Raw genomic sequence first — 20,499 nt, forward strand, 5'->3', positions numbered from 1 at the left:
CAGTATATTTTCTTATTAAAGGTTTATTAAAACATTGCCCTGGCTGGCGTGGCTCAGTGGATTGAGTGCCGACCTATGAACCAAAGGGCCGCTGGTTAGATTCCTAGTCAGGGCACATGCCTGAGTTGCAGGCCAGGTCCCCAGCAGGGGGCATGCAAGAAGCAACCACGCATTGATGTTTATCTCCCTCTCTTTCTCCCTCCCTTTCCCTCTCTCTAAAAAAAACCAAAATCTTAGAAGAAAACATAGAGAAGTGTTCATTTGTGCTTTTTAATTTACATTTACTTATTTGGTTAATTAGTTTAGTTTTTATTTTTTATTGAATTTATTGAGGTGACTCTTGTTAAGAAAATTATACAGGTTCCGGGGCACAATTCTATAACACATCATCTGTACACTGTATTGGATGTTTATGACCCCAAGTCAAGTCTCTGTCCATCACATTTGTACCGCTTATACTCTCTTACACCTTCCTTCACCCTCCTTCCCCTTGCAGTTTTCAATATATTAATTCCAATCCCAACCAAATGTACATTAAATATTTCTTTAGAATTAGTGTATTTAGACTCAACAATGGTACCATACTTGTAGAATAAGTAGTCCACTAATTAATCATATATGCAGTGTAGATTTACATAAAATCAGTAGCAAGCACTGATCAGCATTATTTTCTACCACTGGACGATATATTTTCTCTTCTCTCAGCAGTAAGTGGTATATTTGAGTACATACTCCCCCCCCCCCCGCCACACACATATACGATATGCATATTTTTGGAATAAGTATTAGAATTCAAAGCTTACATTCTGCAAATGGTGGTGTTTTCTGTCCTTGACCTGTTTGTATGAGGGGGCGTTTACCAAACACCTGTGCATCAAAGCTGGCATAATCAAATGGTACTTTTCCAAATTTCTCTTGTTCTTTTGACACTGTAGCTCTGGGAGAGGTGATAGCTTGTGATCGGAAATTGAACTCTAACTGTTTCACCAAGCTTGTCCTGAAGAGTTCAAAAGACATATGGTAGAACTATTGGTGAACATATTAGCATCAGAATTTAAAGCAGATCAGATAGATGTGTGGCACCTGTGGGTACCCACAGAGACAGTACGCTGTGGTTATGGCCAATGGAGCAGAGTGCTCTGCACCAAGGGGAATAAGAGACAAGGAGGCATTTTGGGTTCTGGGGGGCTAAGGTGTGGTTTCATTATGTGTCTGAGTCTCCCACTGAAAAAGAGAGATGTACAATCTTCTATTCGTCTTATGCAGATGCCATAGGAACAAGTATTTGATTAGCACTTTCAACTCCTTAGAGAAAAGTGCCATATAATTCTTACTAGGGCACTGACAAGATGTGCATATTCTGCTTGTTGGGACTGTTAATCATGTTAGCAGTGAACAGTCATGATTGTAACTAGTGAGGGAAAGACATTATATTTAGTTCAGAAGAAGCGATGCTGAACTCTCTGCCCTGTTCCGAGCAGAACTGGCAGGAGCCTAACACCTAAAGGAGGCAGCATAGACACCAGAAAACTGAGCCCTGACTGTGAGTTTCTTTTTTGGGTTTTCACCTGTCTTGAATAACTTCAGTCTAAATGTTTTTGCTAATTTAAATAATATTTTAAATAGTATTTCTATATTTTAGCTATTAAATTGCTATCATTTCAATATAAACCTAAGTTATCATATTATTGCAGCTATCACATTTTTTTTCAACAAAATTATTCTAATCTAAGCTAAATGTGAATGAAATATTTCTTTTAGAATTATTGTATTTGGATTAAACAAGGGCATTGTATTTGTGTAGTACCAATTCCAGCCAACAAGAATACAAATGTTATGCTATGGTCTAATGGTAAAAAAAAACATAAATGAATACAAATATACTTTCCTGAATTTTTTTAATGAATATATAAATATGTGTATATATATTTTAAAAAATCTTTAGTTTTCTACCAAAACATGCCTGACTCATTAGAATGTCAAAGTTTTGATGATATTTCTCTGACTTGGTAAAAAAAATTTTAGCTGAAACAGGAATATTTGAGAGATTAGTTAGTCTTGTTATTGTCCATGTAACTTGGTTTATACCCCTAATTTGAACAAGTGTTCTAGTCTAAAACAATATTTATTTTTTAATAAATGAGCAAAATAAAATGTAATGTTTTATCTGTATTTGATAAATAACCCATTTAGGGAAAAACTAGAGAATGCAGTAACACTAAGAATCTTGTTATAAGATTTTAAATTGCTGATTATTTAGTAAAAATCATGTACTTTACTTGACATATATTCTTCACTCACATAATGTGAATGTTTATTTTGACTCCTTTTATTAAATCTGTAGAAGCAAACATTAAGAGATGCCAAATTTCAAAAATATTCCTACTACCTATTCTACACATTAGTGTCTCAGTAACATTAATTAAGATTTGGTCATCTGTTTTAATCTTGAAATTGCTTTTCTTATGTATATGATTTTTGTACTAATAAATGTATAACTTCATATTAAGTGTCATCATGCGTAATTTACTACTTAGGTGTAAGTATGGCGTTTTAAACTACAAGAGATTGTGATGCACTTAGGGCCAATAGGAGTTGTTTTATCAATAGTTATCAACTTAGGTGAAACAGAAAGATGGATATATAACATCACATAGTTTGAGTGGTATGAGTGATGTATGATGGCATATTCTCTGTGCAGAAAGGTCAAGTCAACCATGAGGAAGAACATAGCTAACCAGTGGGATAGGTTGCATTTAGTCATGCAGAATTTTGATTAATATGTTATCATATACTTCATTTCTTTTAGATTTATCCACATTATGTAACCTTTGCGTACAGATTTATTTCAAGTGAAACTTCTGGGGGGTCTAGAAGTTTATTTAAGTGGCAGTATGGTCAACTGGACCAGCCCCACAAGTGGACATTGGTAGCTGAGAACAAAGATCAGGCCATTGTGAAGTAGCACACGAGACGTGGTGACAGACACATTGTGTAGGAGCACGGCATAAGGAGAGTGTCAGGGACATCATGGGAAGGTCATACCTGTGAACTTGGTCAGGACACTGTCCAGTTTGTGGAGAATCAAGCTGATTTTTGTCCTGTGACATTGCCAATTTTTCAGCTGCAGCAATTGGACAACCTGAAAGACTGTTTGTTTGTTTTTTTTAAAAAAGGAGGATTTGAATTAAAAAGATAATATAGTTTTCTCTTGCACATACCTCACAGCACACTTGGCACACGCTAAATGTTAAGCCTTATTAATAGTTCACTTAGCATCATTCTCATACTGAGAGATCCCAAAGGGTTTTGCAAACTATAGTGTTAACATTTGTCCCTCAACCACATCTCAGAGGTGGTAGATAACAAACTCATTTTTAAAATCAAAATGTTACATAAAAGACAAATAATTAAATCATTCTGAAACTTCATAATATTTTGAGTGAAATGTGCTTGCTCAAATTGCAATGCATCCAAATACAGATGTTGCAATGATAACTCCATGATTTACTTTCAGATCTTTAGGAAAACGTAAGGAACTTTGTGGGATGTCTCAGATTAAATTCAAAGAATAGAATATGAAGGTTTGTGGCAATGTGCTTATGAATCAAATAGTTTCTCCCAATTACATAATCTATACCTAACATAAAATATATTATACATAAAACATAGTTATTTTCATCAAATTATTTACATAAACATAATACATTTGTACATAAATGCACATGTCTTTTAAGTTAGTTGAAATATCAATGAGAGGAAATGTCCATGAAGTGTTATAACGTTTAGCTTCATCCTGATTTATAGTCAAAACTGCAGTATACTGAAGCCCTTTTGGTACCTTTTTAGTGCTTATAAAGTGGGGTTAAAGATAACTCCTAAGCAATCTTTTCAATTTTAAAACAGCCATGGTGAGGTTCTAAAGCGAAGGAGAACATATGTTACTTGTATGACTATATGGATGCGTAATTCTAGTATTCAAATTTAACATTTTTTGTTAGCATAATTGACTGTGAAATAAACATTTCTAGGAGAGTAAATAATGAGGTCTTGTTTTGTTTTGTTTTGTTTTTTACTTTGCACAAATTGAGAATACCTCTTATTCAAGTGGTAAGGCATTTAATATGGATGCAGTGATTTCGGTAACACATTGTTAGTTTCTTATTTTCTTGGTGGAAAGTGACTCTCATTTCTTTTCGTAATGTGAAAGGGTAACAAATCATCATAATTACCTCCTGTGGGTGTTGCGGTTGCTGTTCACATGCCCCCTTCCTGTGCATCCTGGGGTGGGACACTTGAGCACGTTTTCATGCATGGCAAGAACTAAGTACAAAATATCACATAAAAGGAAAAAATAGTATACCATAAATTTCATAACACACTAACAAATTGATTTCCCAACTTTGCATTCAAATAAATGTAATTACTGAATCCACCATGGTGCTTCCTCATAGTTATTGAGGTTGAAATAAATTGAGCATTTAAAGACTTCACAAATTAAATTCAGCAAGCTTGTCCAAGTTTTAGGTTTTCTCAACTTCATGTTATGGTGTTATCATGACTTAAATGAGACTATTCTGCTCATATTTAACTTAAACTGAAAAGCTCATAATCCTCCTTTTACACATATGTGCTTTTCCTTGGAGTGAATGGAAAACATTATTTGTCAAATAGTAGTTCTATCTCTTTCCCACAGTGTGAAGTTCTGAACATAGTCTTTTTTATTTTCTAAGAGATATTATTTTGATTCTTTGCCCATCACTCCCTGCTCCTCATCACCACTGACATTTAGTTATTGGTGAAAGAGTATGTAGCTGAGGCAGTCAGTTTGAGAAACGGCTAATTCAGTGGGACAGTGCTGAGCTGATTTGATTCAGTGATTTGCAAAAACAAAAAGAAAATGTTTTTGAGAAGGATGATGTCGGGCTATCCCCATCACTGTGATTTGTATGACCCAAGAGGTGTTTCAATAAGTAGGTTCAAAAAGTAGAGGATGTAACACAGAGATATTTGAAAACTTAGGAGGCAGTCCTTTCCTTTTTCTTCAGTTTCCTAGCTCACAGTGGGCATGTAGGTGGGGAGACCAACTCAGTTTTGCGCTTGCTCAGGGCCTTTGGCAGCTGTAAGATGTCCTGAAACAACCTTACAGACAGCAGTGGACCCTAAGTGTACAGGCAGGCAGAGAGGACATCAGTGAAGTGATGCATTTTCTATATTTAAATGATGGGCTGAAGCTGACATTCCTTGTGGGCTTAAGGAAGCCATGCCTCCAAGTAAGAAAGGACTGTGCAGTCACACAGGGTATTGATCATGACTTTTATTTTCAGTATTGTGATGCTTTGATATCTGAGGCCTTGCTAACCCTGGGGAGACTGCCCCTCCCAGGGCTACCTAATTCCTAGAGACAGTAAACACTATTCAAATGCAAACCACCAAATTCTGAGCCCTTACCCAAATGTCTTTTTCATTAGGTTCTGATATTACAGAACACTCGCTCTCCACCTGCCCTCGTCTTCCACGGCCAGGTATGAGACAACTGTAAATGGATCCTAAACCTCAGAGCCCACTGAAAGAATTCACAGTAGCCAATCTTAAGTTTGCTTAAGTCTGCTCTCTTACTTCCAGTGGAAATCCCAGTAAAGGCTCTTGCCCACGACTGCCCCCTCACTCTGCCTTCTGGCTGACTCTGGTACTTCGCAGCGTGGCCCTGCCTGGTGAGGCCTGCTCCCTTCTCTTGGGAACTATGAATAGCAAATTAACTTCTCAATGTGAGGCATCTCCTGATCTATTGGCTTGACTCTACCCACATTTCATATTAGTACACTAATATATATTTTAAATACCAGGCTAGATGAAAATTATCTTGATAAAACTATGGAAAATTTATATTTCCATTACTAATTCCAAATTAGAGGAGAAAGAAGATAACTTTGAGGTGCTGTGGAATTTATAACAAGGCACCTACTTCTTTTAGGGCAAGTAGTACTCACTTTCCAAGGGAACCCGCACTTTGTGGGGGCACCCCGAAAGGCTGCGGTGGTGTGGGTAGAGCCCTGTCACATGTCCCGTGCCGTCGCACCCAGGTATGGGGCACTTCGTCTCCCTCTTTTCAGGCCTTGGTGAATCTACAGAGAAATAAAATTGAGAGAATAATTTGGTTATTCTTCTTTCCCTTTCCTTTGAATAGAGTGGCCTTGCAGGGTGACATCCTCACTTTATTCAGTTTTATCATAAACATTCTTCTCACATTGCCTTGAATAAAGACCCTCAAGTAAAACCTGTGGAAATATAAAAAGTGTTTTCAATTTTCTTGGTTTCCTAAGCCAAGGGTGACACAGGGCAAGGGAGTGTTAAAACACAGAGATGGTTTCAAGTTGTCATGTCACAGATTGTAGTTAGAGCCTCATTATGAAAAAACAATTCCACATCATAGGGTACACACGCTCCTGAAAAAGAAAAAAAAAGTGAGAATGAAGAAATGTTTTATTTAAACCAAAAACTCTCTCCTATTGAAGGAGTCTGGAAAAAAGCCAGGTTCAAAATTACAAAACAAAAAAAAGCCATCATATCTGAGAAAGACATCGCTGGTCTTGTCAATAATGAAGCAGGTGGCCCCAGGCTTCGGGGCCCAGCGGCTGCTCCTAGACATGTGTGAAACCTGCTTCCACAAGAGTTAGGATAAGGGGTCAAGAATGCTAACTTCTGCAATGCCAACTAACCGGCAGGCTGCCGAGTCCCAAGGTTCCAAAACACCAGTGGTTTGCCATTTTGAATCCATATGCAGGGGCTACAGGAAAGGATCTGTGGGTTTTACTCTGAATGCAGAAACTAAAAACGAAGGCAACAGAAAGAAGGTTTGACGAAGAAACATTCTTGCGGGAGACTTGGAGAGAATGGACATATAAAAGTGGAGGCTGCTTTGAGTGGTCTGAGAGCGCCGCCAGGAACATGAGGTGGGGGTGGGGACCCCAGGCATAGCCAGGCGGGAAACAGAAACACCATGTCACTCATTTTGTCAGACTGCCATGCACAGCAGCCTAAAGGGGGCAGGCTGAGGACAACTCGGGGTTTCAACCTCCTGGCACACACATTGCTGAAGGTTAAAGGGCTTTCCAAATGTAGAAAATAAACGAGAACTAACACTAATAGTGATGAGGTTAGAGCTAACAGAGAGGCCTTCTTGAGAATTTTCATGTTCGTGATTGAGACAGTAGATGAACTTAAAACAGAAATGCATTGGTATAAACCGAACTGCCCCCTCACTGGTGCATGGAAGGATACACCAGTCCCCAAGCACGTGGCTGTCACGCAGCCCTCAGGCATTTACAGGAACCGGAAGCAGAGCCCGCAGGGGCCTCAGGAAAAAGGACCCGAGGGGGATGGAGGCAGCTGCAGGCTGCTCAGAATGTGAAATATCAAGAGGAATGAACACACTTCGTGCTGAGAGCAAACATAAACAATCTGTATAATTCTGCCGCTAGAAGCTGCTGGCGATGGGACCGGGAGGCAGAGGTCTGCCTGGGGGACGCGGAGGGCACACGTGGGGCTCTCCTCGCCTGGCCCCCGGGAAGCAGAGCGATGTCGCCGCCGTCTCCAGGGCAGGAGTTGGCGGCGCTCAGACGCGCCTCTGTGAGAGCGTGCTACTCCAGTGGTTGGATTAGAAAGGGTCCTGGGCAGATGGGCACAGCAGGTTGAATGTAGTGCGATTATTTGCGGGCATGGTTTCAGCAAACGGGGAGGAGCCAAGGATCCTTCAAGGTGCCACGCACGGGGATGGGGGGGGGCAGGGGGCGGGGGCAGAGGGGGCGTTGGTTAAGGGCAGTGGGGGAGCGTGCAGGAGCAGGAAGAAAGCTCTAAATTGTAAGTGAGAAATGAATAGCCAATAGGTAGGGATGCCTTGAGTAGCAGGCATTTTTGCTTCATGAGAGACAGGATTTAAATGCCATGATATAGAGAATATACTCTGTTTCCTGTAAGAGACAAAAAGGCATATTAAGGGCTTTAACATATTCTATGATTTTTATGGATATAGATTTTATTTAATCCGAAAATGCTGCCCAATTTCAAGTTGATTTGGGCATGTACTATCTGTAGACCGCTAGTCAAATTCCTTAAAGTTTGATGATACTGAAAGTAGGAGGGTTGACACCATGTGAGAGTGAATTAGAAAAAAGGAGAAGCAAAGCATATTTTGGTGCCTTTCCTCTCTTGGATCTCATCCAGGTGAGGACACATTTCTAAACCATATTGAAAGGTTTGGCGTGGAGTGTTTCTCCTCCTTGCCACACTATTTGTCTACAGGAAGCCAGAGAGGGTGTGGGAGATAAGGCAGGGCTGGCACCTGACCAGGTGTGGTCCACTGACAGTCCATCAGGCACCTTTGTCTGCCAGCCTCTTCTCTGTGGGTGAAACAAAGATGCTGATGAAATGCTCTATAGGGCAGAGCCTGTCTGCAGGATAAGAAGCCAGAGCTCCTGTGACTCTCAGGCCTGGCTCCTCTTCTTTGATTTTCTTTCTGAAATGCTGCATAATGACCTTATACCCTGGTGACCTTATATCCTGGTTTGTCTGGGACTGTCCTATTCACACTTGATATACATATGTGATTGTTCATATCACTCTTCTGTGCTCTACTGCCTTACGCTGTACAATAAATTATATGATGACTGTACTTATATTGTGACCCAAAGTCTCACTAGATGTTTAGTAGCAACAAGAGAGCCAAACTTTTTAAAAAAATTTTAGAATTGCTGACTCTTCTGAACGCTTGGATAAAATGATATTTTAAGATCCTCCTGTTCTCTCTTTAACAGCAGTCACATGTCCAAGGCATATAGAAAATGAGGATGGTACTTTGAAAATCATGACTATCATTTGGAAAAAGTGTTGACTTAGAAGCATGAATGCACTGCAGAGCAAAAAACGTCTTACCCTACTGTCTCCCAAATCTGGAAAAAGGAACAGGGAAGTGAATACTTAATTTGGACTCTGTAGTCATTCTCTAGGTTAAGCTTATAGTTTCCCTGAGTTTCACCTTTCCCTCCCTCTGCTTTATACTAATCTGTTCTGGATCTCCTTGCATAGGCTTTTCACACCCCAAAGCAGGACCATGCTCTATGCAATAAGATACCCTATTGACTCATGCAGCCCTACAAATAATTCAGTAGTCTCCAACATGACTCATGTCTACAAGCACAGATTCTATTGCTTTGTTAATTTGTGAAAAAAAAAAAGTTCCAAAAGTTCTACAGAATTGACCAAAATGTCATCAAGTATTTTAAGCTATAGCACAAATAATCAAAATTTCTCCCAAAAATGGACTTCATTGGCTGGAAGATTTCATTAATTGTAAGATGCAACATCATTTTGTGTGCTAGTAAGAAAGAAAAAAAACTATTGAAATTAAATTATGGCACATCCTTCTGAGTTCAGAGATATTGAACTGGGTAACTCTGTATCTTAGAAGACCAAATGAAATATAGTATATTATATATTATGGGTTGGGGGAATTTGAAGTAAATTTCTTTTTTTTTTATTTTGTAGTTCATTTAAAAATAAAACACACAGGTAAGTCAACAGTTGCATATTAGTGGAGTATGCAGAGCGAAATATGGTGTCCTGTCCCAAACCACACACTAGTCATTAATGTTCTGTCCCCATTCCAACCCTGGGAGTATGTTGCACAGCATTATCTTGATACTCACTACATGACATTATTTTATTCTTTTTTTTTTTTCCTCAGCTCTGAGCTGTAAGGTGATATCAGACAAGATTTCAGGTTGAGTACTAAAATGGACTTAAAATGACAAAATATATCACTCATATCTGCATAAATATCAGCAACCAGGACATCCCTCATAAATGCAAACTTGGGGGCACAAGCTTGATTTTTCCTAATTCTGTGGTTATCAGACTTTAGGGTTTCCAAGAGTCACCTGACAAACTTGCTTTTAAAAATGTCAAGTTCTGGAGCAGTGAGGCTGATGGGATCCACAGAATACCCATCTTAAATAAGCACACAAATACCACCATTTGTGAAACTCCACTTAGTGTAGGAATCATCATCAGACCACTTGGTACAAGGCTGGGGCTGGGGTGGGAAAAGGGCTTGTCTTTAGGGGAGAGAGGACACAATTTTCTGAAAGTTTAAGGAATAATTTTAAGCATATTTACTCTCTTATTCAAGCTTGGCCCGGATATTTGTGGACTCTGAGTTAGACAGCTTATAAAAAGCACAGACTTAGGAAAGGATTAACAGCCACTTTTATCCTGAGAAGGACCATAATGATCACCCTGTCTGACTTGCAAATAGTTTGATATTATTTTGAAGCTTAAAGACAGCCAGCTGATCTCAGAAAGAGGACAGGGAAGAGAAAATAAATTCCTGGAATTGATTTGATTAATACAATGATTTAAAACCCAATAAGTACTAATGTATTTCTAATGTCCAATAAAATGCTTTTTAAAAAGTACTGTACGTTTAAAAAGCAGTCAAATTAAAAGAAATAGAGGCAATGATTCTTTTATCATGTGTGAAAACACTGCAGAACTGACAAAACTTGTTCTGAGAACAAGTTAGAGAGTAGGAAAACAAAGAGAAATTGCTCATTTTATAATACAAATTAGCTTTTAACATGTGTTAAGTTGTCAAAAAAGCTATCTGGGAGAAATAATCAAGTCTTCCTAATTTTTTCCAACCCTAAAGCAATTTTATTTCTAAAATAAATGCAAGAAACATATCTTACGTTTATTGTTAAAGATTTGTCTTCCACCCATGTCAATAACTTTGGTTTGTTTCCTTTCCCCTGCTAGGTGCTCCAGTAGAAACCTGTCCAACTCCTTGTAGGTGTTATGGAAAACACAGCCTCGCTCGGCCTGCAGAGCAATTGCCTGCTCCAGCAAACTCAAGTTCCCCTTCGCTTTCTCTAGGTCAACAGACTCTTCTGTCATTGCTGCCAGGCACTGGTTATCGTCTTCCTCAACCCCAGGGAACGAGGCCTGGGCTTTGCCATCCAGTGGCTCCATGTGAGCATCCTGTGGGTCTCTCCTTTCTGTTTCAGAATCACACCTATTTTCACAAGAGAGAAATTTGTCACCTTCAGTTTTTATTTCAGTAACTTCCAATATGTCTTTCCTATTATCCACTAAGATATACTTTGGGACTCTATGTGGTTTGGTTTCTTCTGAGAAGTTGGAGCCACTGTCCCAACCATTCTCTGCACTTTCAGAGTTACTTTCATTGTCATCGGAGGAGCAGAACCTCAGCTGGGAGTCATTGATTTTGTCTTTTCCATCATCAGAATGAATCATAAAGCACTCATCTACTTCATCACTCTCTGCTTTTAGAGACTGGATGCCACTGTCATTTAAGTTTTCATTTACAGTCTGAACAGATGCATTTTTTTCAAATTTCCCCAAGTGCATTAAAGATTTGACCATGAGCTCTTGGTAACAGCCATATCTGTCTTCCTTCCCATTGGACTTTTCTTGTGCAGTAGAATGAAAACTCTCATCCATAGGTTTTATCATGATTTCTTCTATGGAAAAAGAAAACCAATATTTAAAAAACAAGAACAAAAAATAGTTTAAGAAAATTATTTAAATTTATTTAATTTAAATTATTTAAGAAATATTTTTAGAAATATTTTCAAGAAATATGCATAATTATACATACATATGTACACATAATATATGAAATATGTGACTATGAAGGCTCTATCAATTTTTAAAACATCAGGGAGAGCTCTGGCTGGTGTGGCTCAGTGGATTGAGCGCTGGACTGCTAACCAAAGGGATGCCAGTCTGATTCCCAGTCAGGGCACATGCCTGGGTTGTGGGCCAGGTCCCCAGTAGGGGCTCGTGAGAGGCACCCACACATTGATGTTTCCCTCTCTCCTTCTCCTCCCCCTCTCTAAAAATAAATAAATAAGATCTTTTAAAAAACATTAGGGAGAAAATACGTATCTTCTTAAAACAAAATAAAACGAAACAAAGCTTAGGCCTTCATATTCTGAGAACTACCTTTAAAGGAATGAGCTATTAGAATTCTCAGTACATTAAGAACTAAGTGGTTCTAGTGTACTGAAATAGATACATAACTGTACCAGAATGCTGAATGTGAAATCATTGTTACTGTATCTCTTATATTTGTACACTTAGTCACCTAGAAGGAAATCAAATATATAAAATGCCATACATTATGAAGGAAATAGTCATCAGATTTCTCTATTAACATGGCAATATATTTTCAAAGTTTAATTGGTTTATGTTTTCTACCTGCGTAGTTTTTCAAACATATTTTCAGATTTTATGAAATTTTAGTTAACATACAAAATACATCTACATGATGATAACCAAAAAAGTTCTGAAGCTTTCAAGACTTCTTGATAACTTTCATAATCATCATGCAAAAATTCCATGCAGAGCAAAATACAAGTAAATGGGAAAATTAGCGTGATCAAAAAATAGCTTAAATAGTAACACATTTTCTGGTCTGGTACTTTGTGCACATGTGTAAAAGGAAATGAGACAAGAGATGGGGATGGTTGGAGGACGTTGAATGTTAACTAGCTGTTCTCAGTACAGAGCCAACTGGAGTCTTGACAGTTAGGGAGCCCTGTGACTGAGAAGAGGCTCCCAAGTGCCAGTCCGTCTAGGACAGACTATTGGATCTCTGTTATTCCCACTCCGTTGTGAGTGCCATCCCCCTTCATTCTCAGCAATGACCCAGGCAGGGGGAAAGGATTTTGTGCATATATGTGTGTATGTGTCTCAGTGCAAACACACCAATTAAGGGTGCAGGTTCTTTGGTGACCTAACCCTTGCCCAGCATGAAGTGTACTATGGGGAAGATGGCACCCAGCATGCACCAGGCTGTGAAATGCACCAGACAATCCAGCAACGTTCCTCTTAGTGAACATTATAACAAAAAAAAAAAAAATAGAAGAGGAAGAAGGAGGAGGAGGACCATATCTGTGTCTCAAATGGGAGAGTGGGGGATGGGCAACACAAAATAATAAGCCACCTTAAAGACTGCTAAAGACACCAAGTGAAGTGTATTCTGTGTTAATAAACATCTTTGGAGGAAAAGCACAGCCATCCAATGTGAGGGCTGTGGGAGACAGTGTCTGTGCAGAAGACAATGAGCCTTTTTTTTGTCTCATTTAATTTTTTTAATAAACATTGTCTCTGACAAGGACACTCAAAAATACATCTCCATCATCTTCCTTTCTGGTAATTATCTCCCTAAATCAACACTGGACTGCCAGGATCAAGTAAATATTGCCATAGTAACTAAAAGCATTTTTGGATGAAGGGAAGAATTTAGTCACAACACTAGCCCCTTTAAATAATGCTGATTATAGGGTGCAGTCTTTTGTTGGGATCTATTCAACATAAACTGAAAAATTTAACATTTTACTTCCTAGAAAAGAGGCTGGATAAACAAGCACATAATATTTGATAGGATGGTCTATCCTCTCCTGAATTCATATCAGAGGAACTCCAGGTTTAAATAATATATTAAACATAGTCTAAAATGCAAATGAAGTTTTTCTCAATATCACTGTTGGTGATTAAGAGAAAGTGTAAAGGGTTATGATAATTTTAAAGTATTATGAACTACAGAAAACAAATAAAAAGCATTTTCAGTGAATATGCTCAATTCATTGAACTATTCTCTCACTCCACTTAACTACCCACATGTGTACAATAATGATTTATAGACATTATACCTAATTATGCATATTTGGGCTGTGGTAGAGTGCTAACAAAAGCTCTAGAAAGCAACAATTACCTCTGTTGCTTAGCTACATAGTTTAAAATATTCCTATTAAGTGCAGATCACCAGAGAGGCAGGAGTGACAAAAATGCACATGTGCACGACAATGCACTTCACTGTGTTGCTGCCAACTGCTAGCATTTTGGGTCATTTCCAGTTTACATAATTGCTTGGTTCAACTGTTTGTTATATGCTAAAAGAAAATATTTATTAATTATTCTTCAGAAAAAGAGGAGCCCTGCCGATAGCCGTGCCTATGTTCATCGCAAGCGATAGTTTCCAGGGATGGTTTGCAAACCTGCAAACCAACTTTCTATGTACCCCTCTGGCTTTCACTGTAATTATAAGGGAAAAAAAAGTTGAGTGAGTTTTTTAACCTGGCAGATCTGTGACGAGACGCTTGTTCCTCCTAGCTTTGTGATGGGCTGCCTACTTTTCTCATGCTAGTGTGTTTCTGTTTCCCCTGGTGGACTAGGGACTTACTTTGTGCTTTTGTCACTGAAATCACTAAAAAATTCCTGCCTTTAAAGCGAGGGCTACCTAGGTTTGACTCTGGGCCTGGCATTTGTCCTTGTTTAAACTACAGGTCCCTTAACATTTCTGATCCTGGAGTCCTCACTTGCATAGTGAGACACACTGTAGACATCACACAGGAGCACATGGAAAGCAGGTGACACCCAACAGGTGTTCAATAAATGATGTCTCTCTTCCACCTTCACTAGATACTATTTGAGATGACAGTAAAGGCAGAGAATACATGGGGCCAACCACGTACATGAGGTGGGGCTTATTTTTTATTTAGAATTAAGTAGTGAAACGTAGGCCTGTGAAAGGGTACAATATGCAGTGCAAAGAAGGTTCAGCCCCGGTAACATTCATACTAAACATGCTGTGGCAAAGCTCAGCAACTGCCTTAGAAAACTGCACAGTGTGGAGGGAAACCTTTACAGCTACGAGGTCCAGGGACTGGGGAGGTATGGCTGGCTCCATTGCAGTTGCCTGAGCAACCTTATCAGGATGATGTCTTCTGAGTCCTGCGTACTTGTCTTTCCTTATCTTTAAAATGAGGATGATCCAAGGACATCCTATGACAATAAACTGGTATGTTTCTGGTATGGTGTTCAATTCTTTATTTTTTATAATCTTCACAATAACTATAAGAAAGGTACTTTTGATTCCACTTTACAGAAGGAAACGATGCGTTCTAAAAAGCTAAGCACTTATTCAAGGTCACACAGCTAGCCAGTAGGGGCCTGAGGTCTAGAATCGGGGTATGACTTCCCAGGTCCATGCTTGTCTATCTGTAACAAGCTACCCCTGGATCCCACAGCCTAGTAATGTCACATATCACTGTTGGCATTAACAACATACAGAAACCCTTCGGAGAAACTGTTCAGAATATTAGCAGCCTATTATTTTCTCAGGTTTGAATATTTTCAGGAATGAATTCATAGAAAGATATTAGAATACAATTGGCAGCTAACTTGCAATGAAAAAAAACAAAGATTCCAAAATTATAAATAAAAATATATGAAAACAAATACAACAACAAAACAAAAACTAGCAAATAACCCCACCTCTACTTTCTTACTACCACAACAATATAGGTCAGGAATTTCCTAGGTTCCACTTCTGGGAGCAGGTCAGAGAGTTGGACAGTTACCCTTTCACAGTCCTGAGTACATTTCACAATGTGGCGAAAGTTGAAGGGGCTGGAGCCAGGACACTTCCTTGTAGAGTGAAAAAAATAAACGTTTTTGCCTGATGTGTAAAAGTTCACATTTGTTTATTTACTTTAAATCAAAGTCTCTACTCTGAGGTACTGGTAATCCTGGGTTTATGCTAATGGCTTCTTGCAGGTATGTCAGCTCTTCTGCATCAAAACAACCTTAACAAAAGAAATCCTCTGAAAATCACAGCACCAATGAGTTAGACTCTTTTAGTATAACTGGATTTTATTATAATTATATTTTTGTTCTGTCTCTATAACTAAGTTACTTTTATAGGTAAATTAGTTTTCTTGTCCTCTTTAATTTGTAAATTTTGCTGGAAAGAAAAGCCTTAGAAAAATTAATTTGTCTTTCAAAGTTCTAAAATTGGAGTGGCTTATTTCTTATTTGCTATTTGTTGAGAGACAATATGTGTTAAAAGTATTATCTCAGCCTCTTGCACTCCTGTAACTGTGACAGATTTCCTGGAATCTCACTTCGCGGTGACCCTTCTTTCCTTGTTTGCATTGGGAAAGTGTGTACTTGTCCCACCAGCTGGTAGTCTTCTCTTTGCTCCAGTGAAGATGGTGTATCTGCGCAGCTCTGTCCATGACCCTCAGTGCCCACCTATAGCTCTTTGAAAGATAGCCAGTTGAAGGAATGGGGCAGAGTTTTGCCATTAAATGGATACAAGCTCATGGATACCGAGCTTTCACGAGCTTTATACCCTCTCTTCATCATCTGAACTTCCTAATGACAATGCAACTGGGAAGACACCTGGCCAGGTAAAGAACCTGGGGTACCAGGAGACAATGAGACGAGAGATGAAAAGCCCTTACACCAGCTTCGGCACTAACTTGGCTCTCTTTCCCTCTGGAGGGTGAGAGATAACTTGCTCAAAGAACTTGGAACAACTTAGAGTTTTGCTCTTCGATCCAGAGATAGGAGCACCTGTGACGTGCTATTTCTGTGAATATTGATTTAATGTTGGAGTAACTTTGCTCAGTCCAATTTCTAAAGGTAGTCAGAGCTTTGAGAGATTTAGATTGTGAAGCATGGTTAGCAGGAAAATAATTATTTTGCTTGCCTTTCAACTGTTTTGTAATTATGTCCTTTCCAATATTTTCAAGCTGCATTACCTTAAGCATTAAATGTCTTTGGTCCTTAATGATCATATCTTAAAATTATGTCCATAATCATGCATATATCATGTCATTGTTGAGTAGATTAAATGATATAATTTATGTGCCTGGAATATATTAAAAATTCAGAAATGATGGCCACTACTCCTAGAATTTCAGCATATTCATTGTTATTAATAGTGGTTCCAGTATTAAATATAAATACTATGTAACATTTATGAAACTGAAAATAGATGTCCATTAGTGCTTATAACTGAAATATTAACTGAGTACATTTTGACAATATGTTTTCCTGCTTAATGTTAAGCATCTGCAATGATCACACAACTACAATAGCATTAGTGGACAGATACAGTTCAAGTCTAACCACACTAATTCAAGGATTTTCTAGATTCAATCTGCAATTTTCATGAATCAACAAAATTCTAACTAGCTCAAGGTAACAAAAGAAGTCAGGGATGATTATAACTTACAGATGAGCCGTCAGGATTTAAGCCATATATTAAATATAGAAAAGTCAGAAAATTTACTTAAACATTCACAAATCAGAATACAACTTTGTTTTAACTACAGAATCTCAAACCACTTGCAAGCCAAGATTACTGGAGATCTGTTGATTCTGATCTGAGATTTGTGCTCACTCAGTCAATAGGATTTTACATCTTTTCTGTTAATACCTATTATTATTACTATAATCCTATATACATTAGATATTTACAATCTAATACTCATTACCTTTGTTTTGTGTAATATATTTCTTTTCAAAAATAATTTAGTTTGTATATTTTGATTCCTATAATGTTGCATTTAGAAAAAAAGGTGGATTTAATAGAACATTCATATACCTAATTTCATTTTCTAATAAGTTAAGATTTAAGTTTCCATTTATTTTTTCATGAATTTTTTGAGACATTTTGCATGTCCTTCAATTTCAGACTCATGCACTAAGTGGTTGGTGATGTTCTAACTCCTGGAAGCACTGTGACTGTCAGGGGCAATTGGGAGTAACAGTAACCTGGGAAAAAACATCCTGAAATTCTGAAATTGTAACTACAGAACACCGAAAATGCAAACAGCATTTAATGAGTGACTGAAGAATTGAATTCATGAAATATGTGCTTATAGGTAAATTAAAATGATTTATTTAGAAAATAATGAGCGTAGTGATAAATTTTCTATAATACATTTTCCGATGGAAGGAGATCCTAGACTGTCAACTTTAGGTCCCTTCTGCAGTCCATTGCTATAAGTATTTATTTTAAAAATGTTGAAAATATTAAGGTCACATTCCACCTGCATTGGTCCATGTTGTTATCACCAAGTAAAACTAAATAATTCCATATACATTTATGAAACAAAAACAAATGTTTTATTTATGTATGTCATATCTTAAATATCTTATAGCTTAAATTTGTCCTTTTATTTTGAAGGGTTCGTTCAGCATTAGATATCTACCCTATTCAGGAGGCAAGGTATTCTTCATCTTTAAGGCTTAGTATCTTTTATGTCTTCAAAAAGAGGCAGAGTCCAGCACTGCATTTTGAAAATGAACTTAGGGTAAGGACTCTCTGGTGCTTATCTTTGGACATTCCACAAATACAGATAAAAATCAGCCCTCCATAGCACTGGCCAGGTGGCTCAGTTGGTTGGAGCATCCTCCCATACACCGAATGGGTGTTGGTTCAATTCCCTGTCAGAGCACGGCCTAGGTTGCAGGTTCCATGCCTGGAAGGCCAGACTCAAAGGTGTGTCCAGCAGGCAAACGATTGGTTGCCTCTCTCTCTCTCTTCCTCTCTCTCTAAAATCAATAAATATATCCTTGGTTAAGGATTAAAACAATTAGCCCTCAATAAATGAATTGTTGAGTGAAATGAATGTTTAATTTTGCTCCCAAATGGGAACATACAAGCTGTATATTCCACATAAGCTAAGATTGAGTCTTTGGTGCCTGAGAATAGATAAAGTTTGAGCTGCTCCTTGCTACCTGTGCAAGGGTGAGCGTTGGTTTCCAGGAGGCCATCGTCCTCCTCCACCTCAGTCCTGGTGTCACGCTCTTCCTTGCCATTCATACTTGGGCTGTAGTGGCGGGGCTTCATCAGCAAGGATTTTCTCTTGTTGACAGGGACACCCAAGGCCTGTTCTTCAGCTTTCCTCTTCTTTGCCATGGAGCAATCATATGCAGCACTGCAGTAATTGAGGCAAATTAAGAACATGGTAAAATAGTTTATTGCTATTTGCCTTTTGATATTCATGAAGCATAACCCAAAATCTGTGGAAACTTGAAACTAAAGGTTCAGGGTGTCCTGTTGGCACGAAAAAAACCCAGAAAAACAAAAAACCCAGCCTATTCATCGAACTGATTTTGGATTCTATTTTACGGCCTATCAAAAGAATTTTAAAAAATCATCCTTAATCCTGAGTAAGCATATGTTAATCTGTGCTTTGCTTGGTAGTACACTAAATACCCAGGGAGGGATGAAACAAGATTTGCACTGGTTTGTTAATCCTAAGAAACAGCTAATGTGAAAAATATACCTCTAGATACAAAAAAAAAAAAAAAAGTCCAGTATGGATAAATCACAAGGTTTGTAAATAGCTATTTGCTAACCAAATGGCTTATCTCTGCCACATTTGTACATCAAACTTGAGATGCCACATCCTGAGCTTTGACTTGAAAGAAAGGAGCATAAACAGAGAAGGCAAGTTTTGAACACTTCATCCACTCATCTCCACACACACACACACACACACACACACACACACACACACACACACACACAGATGCTGCATGGCATTCTATACTTTAATTTTCATCCATTTGGCACACAAAACAAAAACATAAAAGGAGGAGAAATAAGACTGGATTTCAAAAAATGGAAAATTTATCTTTATTCCTGTTCTCACATAGTTTTATTTGAAAATGCTCCTGAGGGCAGCCCTTTCAAAATAGATTTCCTACATACAGCTCACTCTGAATTAATGCAGATCATTCTATGTATTTAAGTTAAGACAAGTATTCTCTTGGCAAGATTCAGGAAGACAAGAGGATTTAGCCAACAGTGAGTCTATGAGGGATATTTATTTAATGCTCTAGGAACAAAAATGCAACAGCTTTAGATGAAAATAACCAGAAGAGAGAATCCTAGACTCAAAGTAATATGGTATTACTTACTTCATCACTAAAATTTTCATCACAATGATTAAATACTCAGTAGTAATACTAAATAGATAAAGGCGTTAAGTTGTTCTCTTAGAAAAATCAGTGCAAAGATGGTGACTGATTCATGAAAATTATTTGCTTATAGTCATACATGAATCCTTGGATTTAGAAGACTAGATTTAAAAACTTTATAGGAAAAAAACATGGTTTTCCTTATAAGAAAATAAAAAGATTCTGGAAGGAAAGGTTATTCAGGTGGTTAAAAATTTCTTAAAAATGAATAAAAATTGGAGAATTTAAAATTATTCTGAGGAGGATAACAGTGTAATTACCAAATAAACTAATATGCTTTTCCAAAACTTCTCTGATGAGCCCAAATTTACAGTGACTATGTACAGAAGACAGAAAAAAAGAGAATATAACCAGACGACCATGAGGGCAAACACATGTCTTTATAAGAAGGCTGAAGCAAACAACTTAATGGCCTGAACCTACTAATTTGTCAAGAAAAACAGCCTATACCATGTGGTTATGGTATAACGAAAGCAAGCACAGAGAAGGAGAACTACCCTTACACTTGCCTTGTTTGTCAAGGAGATGGACCTTTGAAGGAAGAGGGACAGAAGTAACATATCAAGGGGAGATAAACTTCCTAGTTATGTAAGAGGAGTTCAAGAAGTTCCCTAAACTAGTTAAAGTGTCCTAAAG

General features: G+C 38.0%; 1 protein-coding gene across 5 annotated transcripts in view; it reads right to left on the reverse strand.

Annotated features, from left to right (window-relative positions):
- Positions 1–20,499, reverse strand: part of ST18 (ST18 C2H2C-type zinc finger transcription factor) — a 147,894-nt gene that overhangs the window by 45,253 nt on the left and 82,142 nt on the right. For 4 of the 5 annotated variants that reach the window (XM_054595017.1, XM_054595016.1, XM_054595018.1 and 1 more), the window contains 6 exons: positions 18,616–18,815; positions 10,746–11,537; positions 5,991–6,125; positions 4,233–4,323; positions 3,046–3,150; positions 804–997 (listed from right to left, as the gene is read on the reverse strand). In XM_054595017.1, the coding sequence (XP_054450992.1) occupies positions 804–997; positions 3,046–3,150; positions 4,233–4,323; positions 5,991–6,125; positions 10,746–11,537; positions 18,616–18,815 (1,517 nt within the window). The remainder of the gene's footprint in view (positions 1–803; positions 998–3,045; positions 3,151–4,232; positions 4,324–5,990; positions 6,126–10,745; positions 11,538–18,615; positions 18,816–20,499) is intronic. The other variant, XM_054595020.1, reaches the window with a different exon arrangement.

The sequence above is a fragment of the Pteronotus mesoamericanus genome, unplaced genomic scaffold (assembly GCF_021234165.1).
Source record: "Pteronotus mesoamericanus isolate MK-2021 breed Mesoamerican mustached bat unplaced genomic scaffold, CSHL_Meso_final scaffold_54, whole genome shotgun sequence".
NCBI lineage: Eukaryota > Metazoa > Chordata > Mammalia > Chiroptera > Mormoopidae > Pteronotus > Pteronotus mesoamericanus.